General features: G+C 57.7%; 2 protein-coding genes across 3 annotated transcripts; one reads left to right on the forward strand and one right to left on the reverse strand.

Moving 5' to 3' along the window:
* The first annotated feature begins 2492 nt into the window (after positions 1-2492).
* TINAGL1 (tubulointerstitial nephritis antigen like 1) lies at positions 2493-12723 on the forward strand. Its single transcript, XM_054086154.1, has 12 exons — positions 2493-2551; positions 3697-4028; positions 5164-5227; positions 6852-6944; positions 7038-7152; positions 8130-8253; positions 8354-8504; positions 8739-8922; positions 9420-9465; positions 9904-10027; positions 10914-10959; positions 11076-12723. The coding sequence occupies exons 2-12, from the start codon at positions 3728-3730 to the stop codon at positions 11214-11216; spliced, it is 1389 nt and encodes a 462-aa protein (XP_053942129.1). The 5' UTR covers positions 2493-2551; positions 3697-3727; the 3' UTR covers positions 11217-12723.
* A 5191-nt stretch (positions 12724-17914) lies between these two features.
* Positions 17915-20955, reverse strand: PEF1 (penta-EF-hand domain containing 1). 2 transcript variants are annotated; one of them, XM_054086171.1, is made up of 5 exons: positions 20884-20955; positions 20575-20653; positions 19898-20053; positions 19222-19365; positions 17915-18713 (listed from the first exon to the last, which is right to left on the reverse strand). In XM_054086171.1, the coding sequence occupies exons 1-5, from the start codon at positions 20902-20904 to the stop codon at positions 18484-18486; spliced, it is 630 nt and encodes a 209-aa protein (XP_053942146.1). In that variant the 5' UTR covers positions 20905-20955; the 3' UTR covers positions 17915-18483. The 2 variants fall into 2 exon arrangements, with proteins under 2 accessions (XP_053942146.1, XP_009560183.2); XM_009561888.2 differs by lacking the exons at positions 20575-20653; positions 20884-20955 and having other exon boundaries at positions 19898-20093.
* Between the last annotated feature and the right edge of the window lie 458 nt (positions 20956-21413).

Raw genomic sequence — 21413 nt, forward strand, 5'->3', positions numbered from 1 at the left:
GCCTCCTTCTCCAGGAGACCACAACTCTTCGAGGGATGGCAAAGCCTTCACCCCATCCCCACGTGGGGACAACGTGTGCCCCAGCCCGGGGACATCGGGGGGCCCCTTTCTGCCCTGCCCTGCCCCAGCGCTGGCTGGGGAGGAAGCCAGGGCTTGCTGCAGGTCCGTCCCTGCCTTTCCTGGCTGCTTCTTGCCAAGAAATCCACTCCTGGCTCATTCCAGAGTGTTAGGCTGTGCTGAGCACCAGGGACCCAGCACCTCCCTGCTCCAGCCCTGCTGCTGCAGAGCTGCTCCAGCCTGCTGGGATGAGGGTGATGCTAGGATGGGGGTGAATCCAGTCCCCCAGCCCCACCGAGCACCTGGCGTGCGGGACACGATCCTTGGGGGGCCTTGGCCACCTCTGAAGAATCATAGAATCATAGAATCACCAGGTTGGAAGGGACCCACTGGGTCACGGAGTCCAACCATTCCTAACACTCCCTAAACCATGGCCCTCAGCACCTCATCCACCCCTTAAACACCTCCAGGGAAGGTGACTCAACCCCTCCCTGGGCAGCTGCTCAGTGAAGCGCAGGTCTGGGTTCGTGCAGCCCTGGGACTGCTTTGAAGCAGCAGCTTTGGAGGGGGAGCCAGGGTGCAGCAGCACCCGGAAAGCCCCGATTGAGCGAGCTGTGCCGGAACGGCACCGCACGAGCCTCTGCTCAGCCGCCGTGGCTGGGTGGCTTTCCAGCATGGGTTTGGAGGGATGCACTCTGCGACAGCGGGGTCTCACCCTGCCACGGGGCTGCGCAGCACAGCAGAGGCACTGGGGCATCACCCAGCGTGGTTTTACGTGCACCCCGCAGGGACGGCAGCGCTGCGCCATGGGTGCAGCTCGGCAGAGCCTGTGCGTGTCCCTGCTGCGCCGAGGGCATCGCGGGGGACTCACCAGGGTCTGAGCTCCTTGCACAACTCCGTGCAGCAGGACGTGGGTGCTGGGACCTCCTCCCTCCCCTGGAGCAGCCGCTGTGGCAGGGATGAGGGCAGGGCAGCAGGTGCCATCCCGCAGCACTCAGTTCTGCTTCCGAAAGCCACGTGGGCTCCAGGTGCCCGGGCAGGACTTTGTCCCCTTCCACCTTGGTTTCCCCAAGAGGCGGCCGCTCCCCGGCGCGGGGACAAGGCTGGCCGGAGGGGACACGCAGGGGGGAATGCCAGCGTCAGAGGGACGCAGCCAGCTGTGACAGCAGTGCCAGCCCGCTGCGTCCTGGTGGGAGTGACGCTTGGCACGCCGAGGAATGGGGTGAAGGGGAACCGCTTGGGCTGATGCCGCGGGCGGTCATCGGCCGGGGGTGCAGCAGGGCTGGGAAGGGGCCAGCCCTGCACCCCACGCCATCCTCGGCCGCTGCTAGGGATCCACCTGACGGGAGCACAGGAGCAGAAGCCGGGGATGTCCTTTTCGCCAGTGGCCTTGCTTTGTCCTCTGAGGGTCCTGAGGAATTTGTGACTCACTCTGAATTCCTGTCAGTCCCGTCATGGAGAAAATACGCGTGATTGGAGACACTCGGACTCCGGGCCGGACCCAGTTCCTTCCTGAGGCTCCCAGCAGCGCTCCAGCTCCGCGCTCTTGCAGGAAAAGGCCCTTCCAAGGGCGCTGGCCGAGCAGCCCAGAGGGGGTCCCAGGGGATGGGGCTCTCGCAGGACCCTTCTTTGGGCACCCAGAGCACCCTGGGGGTCAGGCAGCCCTCGCACCCAGTGGGGTGCAGTGAGCCCCATATCTGGGGTGCAAGCACCCCCTGACAAGACGCGTGTCCCCACTCTGGGCTGCAGTGGGGATCCAGCAGCCCTCCAGCTCCTGCTTCGGCTCCCCAGGGCACCCCGCTCCCTCCCGCTGCCCGGTGCCTCCGTCCTGGCTGCCGGGAGGCATCTTCGAGGAATCCTTTGGCAGCAGCAGGGGATGCTCCTCGTGGGCCAGAGGCAGGCGGGAGCCCCGGCGTGGGCACCCGAACCCCACCCTGAGTGTGGGTGCTGGGGGGACACCAGAGCCCAGGGAGCGGCCAGGACCCCCCTGCCCAGGTCCTGAGTGCCTGGACACTGGTGCTGGCAGCGGGGACACGGAGCTGGGCTGGGCTGGGGTGTCCCCATCTCCCATCCAGCTGCCCACGCTGCGAAGCAAACCTCTTGGACGGAGCCAGGGGTGCTGGCAGGGCCCCCCAGTTTGTGTAGATGCAGGGTGAAGGGCACGGGGTGCAGAAGGGACCCCCCCCAGTTTGTGTGGGCACAGGATGAGGGCACGGGGAGCAGGAGGGACCCCCAGATTGCACACAGGATGAGGATCTGGGGAGCAGGAGGGACCCCCAGATTGCACACAGGATGAGGATCTGGGGAGCAGGAGGGACCCCTAGTTTGCACAGACACAGGGTGGGAGGCACGGGGAGCAGCAGGCGGGACCCCGGGCAGGCACCCGGGGGCTGCGGCTCTCTTCCCACCCCCCGCTCGCCCCGCCCGCCGGGCGCGGCTATAAAGAACGAAGGGAGCGGCGGGAGCGGCGCGGAGCGGAGCGGCGGGGCGGCAGGTACGGGGCAGCGGGGCTGCGGTGGGCGGGTCCCGGGGGGTCCCCACGGCATCCCTCACCCCCTTCCTCACCCCCTTCCTAGGGTGCCCAGCGCCCCTCCTAGTCCCCAACCCGTTCCTGGGGTCCCCAGCGCCCCCGCTCCCCCCTAGCCCTGAGGGCTGAGAACTGGCAGCTCAGTGCACCTCCCGCGCCTCCGGGGCAGCGGGGACGGGAGGGGCCGTGTCCTGTTGGTTCTCCGGGGGTTCCCCCCACCCCATCTTGCGCTCTTCCTCCCCACCCCCAGTTCCTGGTGTCCGCAGTGATCCCCCGATCCCACAGGGCTGAGACCTGGCAACTCATTGCACCCCCTGTGCCTCTGGGACAGAGGGGATGGGAGGAACGGTGTTCTGTGGGCTCCCCAGGCAGTTCTCAGACCAGCACTCTACCCCATTTCTGAGGTCCCCAGCGGCTCCCCCAGTCCTGAGGGCTGAGAACTGGCGGCTCATTGCACTGCCTGCACCACCAGGGCAGCAGCGATGGGGAGATCATGTCCTGTTGGTTCTCTGGGGGTTCCCTACACCAGCACCCCACTCTCAGGGTCCCCAGGGCCTCCCTCCCCCTGCTCCTTGCTCTGCGGGCTGAGAACTGGCAGCTCATTGCACCACCCACGCCCGTGGGACAGAGGGGATGGGAGGGACCGTGTCCCGTGGGTTCCCCAGGGGTTCCCCACACCAGCCCCCCACCCCATTCCTGGGGTCTCCAGGCCGCCTCATGGGCTGAGAACTGGGAACTCATTGCACCTCCTGTGCCTCCGGGGTGGCGGGGCTGGGGTTGGGGTTGGGGCTGGGGGTCCGGGCAGCCCCCCAGTGCCCAAGGGAGCCCCGTCCTGCTGGGGTTTTGCTTCTGGAGCAGGGGGTTAAGCTGTGGGGGGGGTGTGGGAGACGGTGCTTCAGGGCATCGTGTGGTGGGCGAGGGTCCCCAGAGCCGGGGTGGGCGCAAGCTGCGAATCCTGAAGATTCCGAGTGTCCAGGGGAGGGCAGGGGGGGCACAAGGGGTCCCTGGGTGCTGGCAGGGTGGGTGACGGGGCCAACGTGGGGCACGGAGCTGCCCCATGGGCACGGGACCCCCGGCGGCCCCCCCACACTCTCACCCCCCTCCGCCCGCAGCGGCTGCAGCTCAGGGGGGGATTGCGGCACGATGCGCCTGCGGTGGGCCCTGCTGTGCCTCTGCCTGGTGGCCCCGGTGGCCCTGGCGTCCCGTGTCCGCACCCGCCGCGAGCTGGGCCCCGGCTTGTACGAGCACGGGGTCTACGATGCCGGGGGGTCCTACTGCCAGCGAGGGGATGTGTGCTGCCACGGCCGCGACGACGGCTGCACCGTGCCCTACCACGACACCCTCTGCTACTGCGACCTCTTCTGCAACCGCACCGTCTCCGACTGCTGCCCTGACTTCTGGGAGTATTGCCTGGGCATCCCGCCCCCCTTCCCGAGGGTCCCAGGTGAGGCTGGGAGGGCGTTGGTGGGTGCCAACCGGTGTCCCTTGGGTGATGGATGGAGAGGGATGCAGCACCCCAGAGCCGCTCTGGACCCCTCGGAGGTGGGGAGACTCCTGCAAAGTGGCCAGGCTGGGGTTGGGATCCCAGAAGTGGGGCTGGGAGCACCCCCATAGTCCTGTCCTTGCTGCTCAGGACCCCTTGGAGATGGAGAAACTCCTGCAAAATGGCCAGGCTGGGGTTGGGATCCCAGAAATTGGGCTGGGAAACACCCCATAGTTCTGCCCTCACTGCAGAGCCACTCCAGATGCTTTGGAGATAGGGAAACTCCAGCAAAGTGACCAACCTGGGATCGCAGAAGTGGGGCTGGGAGTACCCCATAGCCATCGTGCAGAGCTGCTCGGGGCCACTTGGAGGTGGGGAAACTCATGCAAAGTGGCCAAGCTGGGGTTGGGATCCCAGAAATGGGGCTCAGAACACCCCATAGTCCTCTTTGCTGCTTGGGACCGCTTGGAGATGGGGAAACTCATGCCAAGTGGCCAGGCTGGGATCCCAGAAACAGGGCTGGGAACACCCCATAGTCCTGTCCTTGCTGCAGAGTTGCTCGGGAACACCTTGGAGATGGGGAAAATCATGCCAAGTGGCCGAGCTAGGGTTGAGTTCAGGGCTTTGTGGGGCAGAGGGGCAGCTCCAGGTACCTGTGGGGCAGAGCAGGGGTGGCTGGTGCTCCATCCCGCCTCCCCGGTCATGTCTGGGGCAGGCGGATGTTGGCCCTGGCTTAACCCGCTCTGCAGCTGGGGCGAACGGGGTGAGCGGGGGGCACGGGCGGCCCCCGCCGCGCAGCACAAGGCTCTCTAAGAAGTGTCTGCAGAGCAGAGCCAGCTCCCGGGCACAACCGGCCCCTTTATCCCCATCCCGCCAGGCTGTGCTCAGCTCAGCCCCGCGGTTAACCCCCCCGGCACTGATCCTGCCTCGCTCCCACCCTGCTCCGAGGGGCACGAGCTGCTCCCCAGGGCAGCCCTGTGGGTGCTGAGCTGCAGGCGGGCACCTGCCTGGCTTTAAGGACCGCGTTTATTTTCCCCTTGGAATGCCGGTGGGCACAGCCGGGAGCTCACCAGGATGCTCTCTTCTTTCACCCCAGGCTGTGCCCGCGCCGGCCGCAACTACCCCACCGGAGCCACGTACCGGGAGAACTGCAACCTGTGGTGAGTGCCCTGCGCTCCCTGTGCCATGCGGCACGGCGCTGGCACGCTGCCTGCCCGGAGGAAACGTCGGGAGCCTGCGAAGCGCGGCTCGGCGGGGGCGCGGGGCCCGAGCTGGGTGGTGGGAGCCAGTGCCAAATGCCTTTGCTCTGGCATATTCGGAGCAGAGCCCGAGGCCTTGAGCTTCTCCCAAGTCTCAGCACGTGCTTTTGCTCCATCGGCCGTGCCGGCTGCCGACGCGAGCCTGGCGCTGCCGGGGTTTTTGTGGCTCGCTGGTCCAAGCCCAGCTTGCCCGAGCCTGCCGGGATGCGCCTGCAGCTGGCAGCCAACCGCAGCGGCTTGGGTGCAAGCAGCTCACCGGTGCCACGCGCGCCAGGAGCTCCTTAGTGAGCGGCACAGGGTTTATCTGGAAAGGGCTGCGGTGGTATTGATGGCATCCCGGAGGTGGGGGAGAGGGAAACCTGGAGGCGCAGATCTGCCCGTAGACAAGGAGCAAGCGCAGCAGGGCTGGCTGCGATGCCGCAGATAAGGGGAATCAAAGGCTCCGTCTGGGGCGCGTGTGGGGGCATGAGCACGTGTGCGCGGGCGTGTGTGCTGGAGCCGGGGGTCAAAAGCCAGCCCGACCCCTCCCCGAAGCCCTGGTGCTGCATTTCCCCAGGACTGTGGGTGTCCCCAAGCTCCAGGTCCCCGAGCCATGCACTTGGATGGTCCCCGCTGCTGGGAAAGCATCCTCTCCCCAACTGTGTGGCGCTGCGGAGGCTGAGGCTCCTCTGCCAAAACCCTCTTTCCTGGCACTTGGCGCCAGGAGAGCAGCAATTCCTGCGGCGTTTCACCCCAGACGTGGCTCCCGCAGGGGTTGGGGGGCTGGCAGGGGGGTGAATGTGACGCCTGGGTGGAGCAGAGGGGGCTGCGATGGGCACCCGGCTGGCTGCACCCCAAAGTGCGCCCATGGGGGACCCTGAGGAGCTGACAGGTACATGTGGCATCTCCGGGAGCGCTCGGGCATGGGGACAGGGCACATGCCAGGGGTGCAGGTGCCGCTGGCTGCTGGACACGGCTCCGGCCTCGCACGGCTCCTTAAAAGGGAAGAGCGGGCAGGAGGGAGCATGCCAAGCATTTTGCTGTGCGAGTGGAGCACAGCCCAGGGCTCCCCAGGGATACCCGGACCCGGCACAGCCCCCGCAGCCACCCCCTGTCCTGGGGCTCTTCGTGGGTGCCGAGGGGCTCCCGGATAACGTGGTCAGAGCGCTCGCCCCGCATCCCCCCATACAGCCACCCCGAGTCCCCTCCCCGGGCTGGCGGCCAAGCCCCGCTCTGGACTCTGCAGGCCTGGCTGCTTTTCAGCTGATTTTTTTTTTGTCCCATGCTCTGTCTGCCCTCCCGGTTTCTGCAGGGAGCGGGAAGGGGATGAACAGCCCCATGGGCCATGGAAAGGGCTCCTGGCCCGGCTTCACCCCATCCCGAGGCACTGCGCTGCTGTGCACCCCAGCCCCTACTGCAGGAGCATCCCTGCTCCCTCGCTGGCTGCCCGCGATGCCAGAGCGTCCCTGGCTTGGGGGAGACGGCATATCCCCGGGATCCCCCCAGGGCCACTGTCCCTCCCCACTGACTGTCCCCTCCGCTGCAGCACCTGCGGCCCCAGCGGGCAGTGGCGATGCGAGGACCGTGCCTGCCTGATGGATGGGGACCTGATCGATGCCATCAACCAGGGCAATTATGGGTAAGGACCGTGCACCAGAGGATGGGGAAGGGATGCTTCGCCCCTCGGTGCGTTTTGGGGCACCCCTGACCTGTTCTCCCTCCTACCGTGCAGCTGGAGAGCCGCCAACTACAGCCAGTTTTGGGGCATGACACTGGAGGATGGCATCCGATACCGCCTGGGCACCTTCCGACCCTCTCCCACCGTCATGAACATGAATGAGATGCATGTGAGTCACCCCCTCCCCAGCCCCCCAGGCCCCTCGGGTGCAAGGGGAAACTGAGGCACGCCGAGGGCTGAGCCTGCTTATCCCATGGCTTCATCCAATGCTTCACCATCCCCTCGGCGAGCGATGTCCCTGTAGCGTTCCCGACCCCAGGAAGGGGCTCTGTGCCCAGGGGGAGGCAGGGAAGGGGCTGTGGCGGGTGGGTGCCGCGGGCAGCCCTTGTGTTTGGAGACAGCAGCTCAGCAAATTCCCCCTGACAATCCCCGGGCTGCCAGTGTTGTTTTTTCCCCCGCTCCTCCGTGCCGATTTCCCATCGGAAAGCAAGCCCCGCAGTTGCTGAGTCGGCAGAGCCGCCCGCGCCAGCGCTTTGCGAGCGGGGTGCCCCCACTTGCCCCCAGGCTGCACCCAAAACCGGCCCCCAGTTGGGGTGGGCAGCGGCCGAGGGTCCCACGGGAGCTGGCGGGGAGCGGGCATCGCGCGCGGTGCACGCCCAGTGCCGCGGCCTTGACTCGCGGCGAGGTTTAATTTTAGAGGCGCTTCCTGCACTGGGTGTCGTGGCCGTGTCCTCCAAAGGAAGGCTGAGCCGAGCGCGGCCGGCGCGGGGGCACCGTCCTCCTCCCAGCAGCGGAAAGGCTGGGCGTGAGCCGGCGGCCAGGCAGGAGTTGGCCAGAGGCCACCATGAGGGGCTCGAGGCACCCAGTGCCGCGCACTCGCCACCCTTGCCAGAGTCCCAGAGCGGACACTTGGGTGCTGATGTTGCCTAAGGAGCCTCTGGGGCTGAGGACCCCAAATTTAGGGCAATTTGAGGGCTCCGGCTCCTCTGGGAATGCGTGTGGTGCCCGTCCAGGGCTATGGGCATCCCCATCCCGCGGGGCACTGCAGTGGCGCTGGGGGTGCGAATGCTGGGTGAGGGGTTGGGGACAGGAGCGAGGGGTCCCCGTGTGGTGGGCGCCCCTCATGCCTCGGCTCTGCCCCCGCAGATGAACATGGACTCCAACGAGGTGCTGCCCCGTCACTTTGACGCAGCTGCCAAGTGGCCTGGGATGATCCACGAGCCGCTGGACCAGGGCAACTGCGCCGGCTCCTGGGCTTTCTCCACGGCGGGTGAGATGGGGCAGATGGGATGGGGTGGCCAGCGGGGGTGAGGCAGGAGTTGGGGGGCATCACCGCTCTCTGACCCCCCCCCCCCCCCGCTTGCTCCCAGCCGTCGCCTCGGACCGCATCTCCATCCACTCCATGGGACACATGACACCCGCCCTGTCACCCCAAAACCTCCTGTCCTGCGACACCCGCAACCAGCGGGGCTGCAGCGGTGGCCGCCTGGACGGCGCCTGGTGGTACCTCCGCAGGCGAGGGTGAGTGGGGGTGCGGCAGGATGGGGGCACAGACTGCCCTGGTGCTGGTGGGGGATAAAGGGCTCCCAGGCTGGGGAGAGCGTGGGATCGTCACCCCCTGTGCCCCAGGACAAGTGGGGACCACAGGTTGGGATGGAGAGGGGGGTGTTTGAAGAGGGAAGTTTTGGGGAAGAGGGGTTTGGGGATGGAGCCGGGTGGTCCTTCCTGCCCTCGAATCCTCGTCCGTCTGCTCAGGGTGGTGACGGACGAGTGCTACCCGTTCACCAGCCGGGAGAGCCAGCCGGCGGCGCAGCCCTGCATGATGCACAGCCGCTCCACGGGCCGGGGCAAGCGGCAGGCGACGGCGCGCTGCCCCAACCCCCAGACCCACGCCAATGACATCTACCAGTCCACCCCCGCCTACCGCCTCTCCTCCAGCGTGAGTGCCCGCGGGGCAGGAATGGGCGCGCAGAGCTGTCAGCGTGGGCGACGTGGGAATTGTTTGGTGTGGGGAGCGGGAAGGGGCTTGGCTCAGGGTGGGTTGCCTGGGAAAGCCAAGTGTGGAAATGTAGTTGGGAAAAACCCATGGTGGAGCTTGTGAGGGAGCGGCTCCTCCACGCGGCATCTCCACAGCACCCACCCATGGGTGCAGAAATCATCGCTGCCGCGTTCTTGAGGGTGGGGAGGGCAGTGATGGGGGTCCCAGCCCTGGTGCCACCCGGCATCTCCACAGCACCCACCCATGGGTGCAGAAATCGTCTCTGCTGCATCCCTGGTGGTGGGGAGGGCAGTGATGGGGGTCCCAGCCCTGGTGCCACCCGGCATCTCCACAGCACCCACCCATGGGTGCAGAAATCGTCTCTGCTGCATCCCTGGTGGTGGGGAGGGCAGTGATGGGGGTCCCAGCCCCGGTACCACCCAGCTCTGTGCTTGCAGGAGAAGGAGATCATGAAGGAGCTGCTGGAGAACGGCCCCGTGCAGGGTAAGGAGCCGTCGCGGGCGCCACCGTCACGCCTTGAAGCTGGGGGGATGCGTTGGGTGGGGGAAGCTCGGAATCAGGGCCCCACCGGCGGCTGCTCTCCCTGGTTAACATTTCACCGCGTGCCCGGGCAGCGCCGCGCCCTCGCCAGCCCCAGGGTGCCCGTCACGCTGCCCACCCCAGCGGGCACTCGTTGCTCATTAACTCCTGAGATTTAATCTCCGGCTCAGCGGTTGGTTTTGTTTTGACTTTGTTTTTAATCCACCTCCGAGTCCTGTCCCATCGCCCGGAGAGGATCCGGCTGCTGCCTTCCCTCCTCCCGGACAATGCCCCGTGTCCCCACGCCCATGTCCTCTGCTCGGGGGATGTGGGTTGCGGGGCGCTGGGTGCCCCTTCCCCGGGGCATGGCCAGCATCCCCGACCCCCTTCCCCTGCCCGCAGCCATCCTGGAGGTGCACGAGGACTTCTTCATGTACAAGAGTGGGATCTATCGGCACACGCCCGTGGCCGAGGGGAAGGGGACGAAGCACCAGAGACACGGGACCCACTCAGTCAAAATCACTGGGTAGGTGGGGGTGGCATGGGGGGCTCAGAGGGTGCAGAGATCCCCTCTCCAGGCTGGAGAAGCCTTTCTTTCCCGGGAGGAAAGGTGTCCCCATTCTCCGGGCAGGGAGGGTGCAGGGTGCGATGGGCAGGAGCCTCGCTGGTGGCCGGTGCTCGACCCAGGGCTGTGGCCACAAGTGACACGAGTGCGCAGTGCTCAGCCCCAGTGGGGGAGGAGGGGGAGTGCAGAGTCCCAGGAGGGGAGAGGGGTTGAACAGGGGAGCAGGGAAGGCTGTCCCCCACAGCGGCTTCCATCCTCCTCCCCATGGCTAAAAATCCCTACCTGGATTTCAGTTTAAATCCCTGAGCATTGACAGGCTGAGAGTTGGGGTGGTTCAGTCTGGAGAAGAGAAGGCTGTGGGGAGACCTTAGAGCAGCTTCCAGTGCTGAAAGGGGCTCTGGGAAAGCTGGGGAGGGGCTCTGGATCAGGGAGGGCATGGATGGGACGAGGGGGAACAGTTTTGATCTTCAAGAGGGGAGATTGAGATGAGATCTTAGGCAGAAATGTTTTGCTGTGAGGGTGAGGAGGCCCTGGCCCAGGGTGCCCAGAGCAGTGGTGGTGCCCCATCCCTAGAGGGGTTCCAGGCCAGGTTGGATGGGGCTCGGAGCCCCTGATCCAGTGGGAGGTGTCCCTGCCCATGGCAGGGGTGGGACTGGATGGGCTTTGAGGTCCCTTCCAACCCAAACCCTTCTATGAGTCTATAGTGCTCAGGGGGGGCTATGAACCAAGTGGGGTGAACGCAGCACCCCCCATCGTGAGGCCGGGCAGGGTGATGCCCACAGAGTGGGGTGCAGCCCAAGGGAGGCTCACCAAGACCCCTATTTACGCCTCTGCCCTTGCAACGCAGGTGGGGAGAGGAGCAGCTGCCCGACGGCCAGACCCAAAAGTACTGGGTGAGTGTCATGAGTTTGCTGGGGCTCAGCCCTGGGGGTGGGTGGGATCCCGCTGGGGATGGGGGGCTCGGCTGGGTGACCCGTGGCTGAGCCGTGCCCTGCCTCCCCCTCCGCAGACCGCAGCCAACTCGTGGGGCACAGCGTGGGGCGAGGGTGGCCACTTCCGCATCGCCCGCGGCGTCAACGAGTGCGAAGTGGAGACTTTTGTGGTGGGGGTCTGGGGGCGCGTCAGCGTGGAGGACATGCCCCACAAGTGAGCGTCCCCCCACCTCTCCCCGCTGGTGTCCTTGTCCCCTTGTCGCAGCCACTCCGTCCCCTCCTGGGTGGGGTGGGACCCCCGGGCAGGGGGCCGGGGCTGTGCCCGCGCTGTGCTGACGCAGCGGCGGGGTGCAGCCACGCGTGCACGGGGCGTGCGGCCGGGGGTGCCGGGGGGCCCAGCCCGCAGCCCGGGGGATTTACCCGCTAATCCCCTCGCCCTGCGCTCCGCTGGGCTTCGGGAGCAGCCGGGGGGCTTCAAAGGCGGCTGCCCCTCACCCGGGCTGGCGCTGGTGGCTTTACCGCCTTCCACCCAGCACAGGGCTGAGGGGGCACTGCTGCCGATCCCCGGGCTCCTGCACCCCCATATCTGTGCCCCCCCAAACCTCCTCTCGCCCCAGGCAGCCCTGGAGTGGGGGTTGTGGTGTAAAACACCCCTGTTGGGTTTGTCTTTACCCCCCTGGAGCGCTGCTGGGTGGAGATGAGGATGGGGTCCCCCCTCTATGGTGCTATGGCCCCTGAGGACAGGGGGGGCTCAGCCCCACAGTGCCCTCCGTCCTCTCGGGGCCACAATTGGGGACCACGCAGCAGCACAGCCCGGGTCCCCCTGCCCGTTTCTACCCCCACCCCCCTCCAGGGCTGTACTTTTAAGACTCTTTGTATTTATTTTGCTTTTTATTATTTGTAAATAAAGTTATTGACGCCTCCTGGCCAGGAGGGGCTGATCCTTCCCCACTCTGCTGCACACAGGGGTGCGTGGCCCCGCTGCCCCCCGCCTGCCCCATCCCGGGGGGGGGCGGCCACGGCCCCGGGAAGGGCTGTGGGCCGAGATAAGGTCCCGCTCATTGTGTGCCTTCCGGCCGCGCCAGCGCCCGGTGACCTCGGCCAGCGCTGGCGGCCAGTGCTGCACTGGCCATGGGCACGTGCGGCCACAGGGGCCACCGCGGCCACCTCATTCACGAGTGCCACCAGAACCAGGTGTGCCAATGCAGCCACGCTGCAGCCAGACGTGCCACCGGTGACACCAAAGAAGGCACAGCAATGCAACCATGCGTGCCACCACTGCCACTGCAGCCACCAGCACCGCGAGTGCCAATGCAGCCAGGGGTGCCCATGCAAGCAGGCATGCCACCGCTGCCCCTGCAGCCGCCACAGCCACATGTGCCACTGCAACCAGGAGTGCCACCAGTGCCAAGCGTGCCACTGCGGCCGCTACAGCCACCGGCACCAGGCACGCCACCGCACCCAGCCGAGCTCCTGCAGCCAGGCGTGCCACCAGTGCCACATGGAGGGGGCACAGGAGGGGTGTGGAAGCCGAGCAGGCCCCTGGGCTGCTGCTGTTGCTTTTTAAACTGGATTTATTCTCGTTTCCATCCTCCCTTTGCTGCCCCCCATCCTCTGTCAGGGTCCCCCCACTGCCTCCACAGCGCAGAGCGGGCGCCACCTGGTGGTGAAACCTGAAACTGCACCGCCTCACCGGCCCTGTGGGCAGGGAGATTCGAACCCTAATGTATACACACAGATATAGATAGATATGTGCATATATATATATATATTCACATAAGTATGTACACTGTGTGTATATAGCTGTATATATTAGAAAGTATAGGTATGTATTTGTGTATAAATATGTATGTACATGTATATATATTCATGTGTGTAGACATATATGCAAAATATGTTTAAATTAAATACATTATATATACTTAATTTGTATATATACACTTTATGTATACACACATGCACTAAAATATATACACATTATGTGTAATAAATATATGTATACATTATATGTAGTGTATATATATGCATTAAATAGCTATACAACATGTACATATATAATGTATTTGCATGCAATGTATGTACATTATTACATTAGACAATGTGCATGCCATTAATATACGCATTATATATACATATTGTATTTATAATGTGTATATATATAGTATATATAATGCATATCTATATACATTATGTATGTATACACATACATTAACGGTGGTGGTGGAGATATATATACACACAAATACACACATATATACAAATATACATATATATACACAAATATACATATATATATGTGGGTATACACAAATACACACATACAGAGTTCTGGTTGGTGTCTCTCGCACATACACACACATACACACTCTATATATGCCAGACACATATATGTATAAGTATACACACTTGTATAATATATACACACACATGCATATATATGTGTGTATATATAGATGCACATATGTATGTAAACCTGTGTATATACCTGTATTTATATAAAAATATATATAAATATATGTATGTATTTGTGAATACATATATAGGTGTATGTATGTATATATATATATATAGACATTTTTGTATATATACACGTGTGTATAAATGTATATATAAACACATATACCTGTATGTATATATGCATATACGAATATATGTCTATATACATATATGCATTCTATTTATGAATTTATATGTCTGTTACACACATATATATACACACACACTGTGGTGCATGTTACTATATATAATCTATATAATCGACAGCAGTGTCTGTTACTCTGTGTATGTGTGTGTATATGTCGTCTGATTGTGTGTGAAAAACGATATCGCAACAGGAGTGTCTGTGTGTGCGCACACACTCACACACACGGTGTCCGTGTGTCTGTCTGTACCTCCCAAGGGGCGGATCTGTGTCTAAGGGGTGTCTGTGAGTGCCCACCTGTGCCTGCAGAGTTAGGTAGGTAGATAGATAGATAGATAGATAGATAGATAGATAGATAGGTAGACGTACATATATATGTGTATATATAGATGCACCTCTATATTTACACCTGTCTGTATATACCTTTATTTATATATAAAAATATGTATAAATATATTTATACACACACATATATATATAGAGAGAGATAGGTAGGTAGATAGATAGATAGATAGATAGACAGACAGACAGACATATATATGTGTATATATAGATGCACCTCTATATATACACCTGTCTGTATATACCTCTATATATATATAAATATGTATACATATATCTGTAGACACACATATATATAGAAAGAGATAGGTAGATAGGTAGGTAGGTAGGTAGATAGATAGATAGATAGATAGACAGACAGACAGACAGACAGACATATATATGTGTATATATAGATGCACGTATATGATAGATAGACATATATATGTGTATATATAGATGCACCTATATATATATATACACACCTGTCTGTATATACCTGTGTATATATATATATAAATATATATATACATATATGTATTTGTGTATACATACACATTTGTATATATACTCGTGTGTATACATGTGTATATAAACACATCTACGTGTATATATAATCAACAGCAGTGTCTGTTACTCTGTGTGTGTGTGTATATGTTGTCTGATTGTGTGTGAAAAACCATATCTCAACAGGAGTGTCTGTGTGTCCACACACTCACACACACGGTGTCCGTGTATCTGTCTGTACCTCCCAAGGAGCGGATCTGTGTCTAAGGGGTGTCTGTGAGTGCCCACAGCTGAACACCTGTCCCAGGGCCTCCCCACCCTCACAGCAAAACATTTCCGCCGAAGATCTCATCTCAATCTCCCCTCCTGCAGCTCAAAACTGTTTTCAATATCTATAGTGTCTATATCCACGCACTGGTACTGCTGCTTATACACAGAGACCATCTCACACACACCACGCAGCACACAGTGATGCTGATGTATATGTTTGTGTGTATATACACATGGACACTATATATATACATGCCAAACACATGTGTATAAATATACACACGTATATACACACACGTATAATATATACACACACATACGCATATGTGTGTATATATAGACACACATATGTATGTAAACCTGTGTGTATATACCTTTATATTTATAAAAATATATATAAATGTATGTATTTGTGTCTAGATATATGTATATATACACCTACATGTGTATTTATAGAAGTGTATACATGTATATATGCATACATATGCCTATATATGTATACACATGTGTATATACGCATATTAACACCATGTTAGCATGTGTTAATGTGCGTGCATATATATAAACACATATATACACATGTGCATATATATAAACACATATATACACGTGTATAAATATAGATGCACCTATATATATACACACACCTGCCTGTATATACCTGTGTATATATAAAAATATATGTATATATATGCATTTGTGTATACATATAGAGGCATATGTATGTGTATATGTATATATACAGACGTGTGTATACATGTATATATAAACACATATACATGTATGTATATATGCATATACACATATATATGTCTGTGTATATATATGCATTCTATTTATTTATGAATTTATATGTCTGTTACACACACATATATATACACACTGTTGTGCGTGTTAATATATATAATCTATATAATCAACAGCATTGTCTGTTACTCTGTGTGTGTGTGTATATGTTGTCTGATTGTGTGTGAAAACACATATCTCAACAAGAGTGTCTGTGTGTACGCACAGCATCTGTGCGTGTGCACCCACTCACACTCTCGCTGTTATACCAGGCTTATGTGTATATATTTGAGGTGTCTGTGAGTCTACAAGGGTAGAGATATATATAAATATATATATATATATATATACACACACACATATGGAGAGAGATGGGGAGAGAGAGAGAGAGAGAGAGAGAGAGAAAAAGTCTATGGAATAGTTTAAGTCAGAAGGGACCTCAAATCCTCTCCAGTTCAAACCTCCCACCAGGGATGTGTATATATATATGTATATATATATATATACCAGTATATATACAGCCTGTATATAAACAGACATTGCTGTTTATATGTGTATGTGCAAATGACTGAGACCACTCTGTGTGTGTGTGTGTGCGCGTGTAACCATCTGTGTCGGTCTGTGCGTGTATTTATCATAGAGTCATAGAACCATAGAACAGTTTAGGTTGGAAGGGACCTTAAAGATCTGATGCACTGATGCTGATGTATGTTTGTATATATATATATACACACACATGGACACTATATATACACAAGCAGGACAAATATGTGTATAAATATACACACATGTATACACACATATTATACACATACATATACATATATATGTGTATGTATATATAGACACACATATGTATGTAAAACTGTGTGTATATACCTGTATATACATATATATAATTTGTATATATACACTTTATATACACACATGCATTAAAATATATATACATTATATATAATATAAATGTAATTATATGTAATGTATATATATGCATTAAGTATATATACAACATATACATAATGTATTTACATACAATGTATATACATTATTACATTATACAATGTGCATACTATATATACAATATATATGTATATATATGCATTTTATATATACATTGTATTTATGATGTGTATCTATATTATATATAATACATATGTATACACATTAACAGTAGTAGTGGAGAGAAAGAGATACAAATACACACATATATATATACATATATACATATACAAATGTACATATATACATGTGGTATACACAAATCCCTGGAGGGGTTTGAGACTGGGTTAGATGGGGCTGATCTCAATCTCCCCTCTTTCAGCTCAAACCCGTTCCCCCTCATCCTGTCCCTGCCCTCCCCGATCCAGAGCCCATCCCCAGCTTTCCTGGAGCCCCTTTCAGCACTGGAAGCTGCTCTAAGGTCTCCTCAGAGCCTTCTCTTCTCCAGGCTGAACAACCCCAACTCTCTCAGCCCATCTTCATACGGGAGGTGCTCCAGCCCTGGGATCATCTCCGTGGCCCTACATCCATACACACAGCAGCGTCAGCGACTGTGTGTGCAGTGTTTATATACACATAAAACATCTATATTAATATATCATATAATTTGTGTGGGGTTTATATATATATAAATCAATTAATATAGAATATATTAATATAGAATATATTAATATATATATATATATATATATCCCCAGCCAGGGAGGACAACAGCTGAGGGGGTGGCAGCCAGCACAGGCAGGGACAGCCCCGGCACAGGTGCCAGCGCTGAGCACCAGCCAAGCATCCCACAGCTGCCGGCAGCAGGAGGGGACAACCAGCCCCCACCGCCTCTGCCTTGAACCTCTCGGAAAGGTTCGGCAGCTCTGACTCAACAGAAGACGATGAGAAATATTGCTGGAACAATCAGTGATGCTCTAGAACAAAAAGTCCTGCAGCTGAGGAAAACACCGACATCTGGTTATCACTTCTAAAAGGTCAGATAAGTTACTCAGCCTTTTAAATACTTCCTTCTGTAAAAACTCCTTCAAACACATGACAACAACAAATCACTCAAAAAACATCTCGGATTCTCAAGGCCAATTAAAGGAGAATCAGCTGGAGATCGGTTTAAATACATAGGAAAAATGACTTCTGCCTTGGTCAAATCTTTATGTGTCTGGCTGTACCTCAGCAGTAGCCCCCACCCCCTCCCGACTCTTATTTTCTGTACGGTGGCACAAAATGTGTCAGAGTAAACTTCAGGGAAGATTTCTGAGTGCTGGGAGCAGCAGCGCTGCAGGCACAGGATGTGTCCCCTCCCTGCACCCAGAGGTGCCGCCAGTCCCACGGAGGGGACACGGGGCAGGGCAGTGTCACATGAGCCGCCCCGCAAACACGAACCACCCAGCGACCAGTGTATGCTGCCTTTTATTCAAAAGCTGTAAAAATAAGCTCTAAACCGTTTGAATTCAGCTTTGGCAGGGAGACAAATCAGACATTGGCAACAACGCAGGGGTCGATGATCCTGTGGGTGACTGCAGTGACATCACCCATTCCAGCAGCACAGGGAGAAACTGGCCTCAGAGCCCCAGGAAACCCAAGCATTTCCAGCTCAGGACGTGATCCTGGCAAGGAAGGATGAGCTCTGCCACCGCTTGTGCCCTTCCTACTGCTTTTCAAATGAAGGCTCAACTCTTGGTCACTGGAGAGTCCCCAAAAATGTGTCAAGACAGCGATGCTCCCCTGCAGCCATCCTGCCAAGCAGAGAGACAGTGCACATGGGGTTTAAATGGGATTTAGGGTCTGGCAAGGGAAGATCTAAGCCTCCCTGGGAGCACGGCACAGGCTCACAACTAGTTTGGCTGTCCTACTCCATAGCACGGCCCCAGAACTGGGCTCATTTGGCATGGAGGCCCCTGCTGCCTCGAGTGGGGACAAGGAACGGAAGCCAGGCAGGGCCTGGGGCTGGAAAACTGGTGTCACAACATGCGAGTCACAACCATAGTGAGGAAGTCCTCGTAGCTCAGCCGCACGTTGCCCACCAGTGCCGTGTCCTTCTCGCGGAAGGCGTCGGTCGTGCTCTGGAGCTGCATGCAGATGTGAATGAAGCGGTCAAGCTGGATGCTGGGGTTGGCAGATCGCTGGGCGTAGCGGGCAAGCAGCAGCTGGCTGAACTGGGGGCTCAGGTTGTAGCCCATCTGCGCGAAAGCTGGGAGCAAGAAACATTCGGATTAAACCTTCCCGACAGGAAAGAGCGACTGCATCTTCCCTCCCCTTCGCTGGCACACACCCCAGCTCCCACTGATGGTGTGTGTGCAGGGCTCTTCAGAGGGAGGAACCAAACCAAGACACAAATTCCACACATTTCTCCCCCCCATCAGACTCAGGAGCTCCTCCCAGAAAGCAGGCTAACCACATGCCTTTTGTGAGGGCACTGTGGGTCTCCTTAAGGAAGGAAGTTTGCTGTGGCTCCTCACCTCTGCCCCACTGGAAAGCTCAATGCCAGCTCTGGCATGGCTGGTTTGGCCAGTTCAGTGCACCCTGGCCCTGCAACAAGCACGTTCTGCAGCCACAGCTGCACAAGAGGCATGCCAGGAGCTCAGAAACACCCAGCTCTGCTGCAGGGATGGCACCAGGAGGACTCACTGGGCCATGCTGGAAATAAACACCAAGCAGAACCAGACAGCCTTCCCTGGGGTGCTCTGCCCCTCGCCCACCTTGCTGGAGCTCATTGACGCTGATGGAGCCCGACTGGTCCCGGTCGTACTGCTGGAAGAGGTTCCTCCACTGCTGGATAAAGCGTAGCAAGGCCGAGAAGCCGTACACGTCTATGCGTCCCGACCTGGTGTTATCAAACATGTCTGGGGAGAAAGGAGTGAGGAGCAGGAGCAGGGGAGTGAGGAGTGGAGAAAGGATGTGCTGCAGAAATTCCCAGAGCTCAGGATCTGCGCAGCACCTCCCTGGCACCTTGCTCTGGCCCAGAAAGCCCTCCCACACCAGGACTGCAATCAACCCAGATAATTAAACCCCTAATAGGCTGGCAGGAATCAGCACCAAACCCCAATGCTGGGGCAAGCAGGGCAATGCTATGAATCTGTCTTGGAGCTTTCCCTTCCTTTGCTCCCCAGAAGCAGGGGCTCACTCAGCCTTGTGCAGAGCTGGGCCACGTTCCCAAGAAGGCCTTTGGGCCCGTGACTCATTCCTCCACCAAAACAGCAACGAAAGCTGCTCAATTTGCTCAGCTCTTGCTCAAGACAGCACTCATGAGGTGCTCAGTTGAACAATGCTCAGGTAAAAGGGGAACGCAGGCTGGGCTGGGCTCCGTGCCAACACGCTGGTCTCAAATGAGGCAGAATAAACAGCAGGAGGAGAGCAGGAAGGGCTCAGACTCACTTATCATCAGCAGGCAAGTCTCATCATTGAATGTCGACCAGTTGGAGTTAACCAGTGCCTGTTTCAGCTCCTTCACAGAGATGTACCCACTGTGATCAGCATCCACTGCCTGGAACCAGGAGAGGGTCTCGGGGTCCACGCCCGGGGGAGCATTACCTGCGCGGGGACACACCATCAGCATCTCTCACCTCCCCTCGGAAAGGCCACTGGCTGCTCTGTGCCCAGGGATGGAGCGTGGGGATGCAGCCAACACCCTGGGAATAGTCAGCACTTTTTACAGCTACGTAATTCTGGGAAGACGGGTTAGGAAAGCCCGGGGCTTGGCAAGAAGCGTCTGGGGACAGAGGGGGGGGGGAAATCAGAGCCCTCACACAGCTCCCGCCCCATGAACCTGTCAGCATGAGGAGACAGATGAGTGGCTGTAGGGTTTTACTGCTGGTGCTCAGAGCTATGGCCTCTATAGCACCTGCTTCTTCCTCCTCCTCCTTTTCCTTATAAAATAATTATTACGCAAGAGTAAACTGAATCTTTGCTAATTGCGCTGAGAAGGGCAGAGGGTGATAAGCCAGCATGAGGAGTGATAAGCCAATCCCTCAGGGCACAGAGTGGGGCTGGGATGGGGCTAGAACCCCCCCACCCCCCTAGATCCTGCCCCTCCAACCCCTGGCCCCACTCACCTCCGTAGGGCCCAGGCTGGGGGCCGCCGCTGGGCTGTCCGTAGGGACCCCCAGAGAAAGGGGGCGCGCCGGGGAAGCCCTGGGGAGGGGACAGAGCCCGGTGTGTGGCCAGTACGGGGAACCAGACCCCCCTACACCCTCTCACTCTGGTCCCCTCACCCCCAGTGCTGCCCGCCGCCCATTCTGCTCCCCCTCCCTGCCACCGGTACTACCCTTACCCTCCTTACCCTCCGTTCCCGTCCCCGTCCCCGTCCCCGTCCCCGTCCCCCCAACTCCCTTCTCCCTCCTCGTTCCCGCCGCTGCCCCCACCTGCCCCGGTCCCGCCGCCATGGCCGCACTTCCGCCCCCTGGGCCCGCCCCGTGACGTCACCAACAACGCGCACGCTCATTGGCTGCGGCGCGCGGAGGCCATGCCCCCTCGAGGGCAGCGGGCGGGAAGCACAGGGCGCAAGGGGAGGCCTTAAAGCGGCAACGGCGCAGTCAGGGGACCTACAGGGTGAGGGGACAGGGACAGCGGGGTAGGACCCCCATCCCTGGGGCATCCCTATCCCTGGGGCTGCCCCATCCCTGGAGAGGTTCCAGGCCAGGTTGGATGGGGCTTGGAGCCCCTGATCCAGCGGGAGGTGTCCCTGCCCGTGGCAGGGGGTGGCACTGGATGGGCTTTTAAGGTCGCTTCCAACCCAAAGCATTCCATGGTCCTGGGATCCCCCCCAGGATCAGGGCTGGGATCCCCCTGAAGGTGGACTGGGATGGACCATATAGGAGAGCCAGGGCCGGGAGCAGCCTGGGAACTGGGCAGGGATCCCTTGGGATCCCCAGAATTGGGTCTGGGATCTCCC

This window comes from Cuculus canorus, chromosome 22 (assembly GCF_017976375.1).
Source record: "Cuculus canorus isolate bCucCan1 chromosome 22, bCucCan1.pri, whole genome shotgun sequence".
Taxonomy (NCBI): domain Eukaryota; kingdom Metazoa; phylum Chordata; class Aves; order Cuculiformes; family Cuculidae; genus Cuculus; species Cuculus canorus.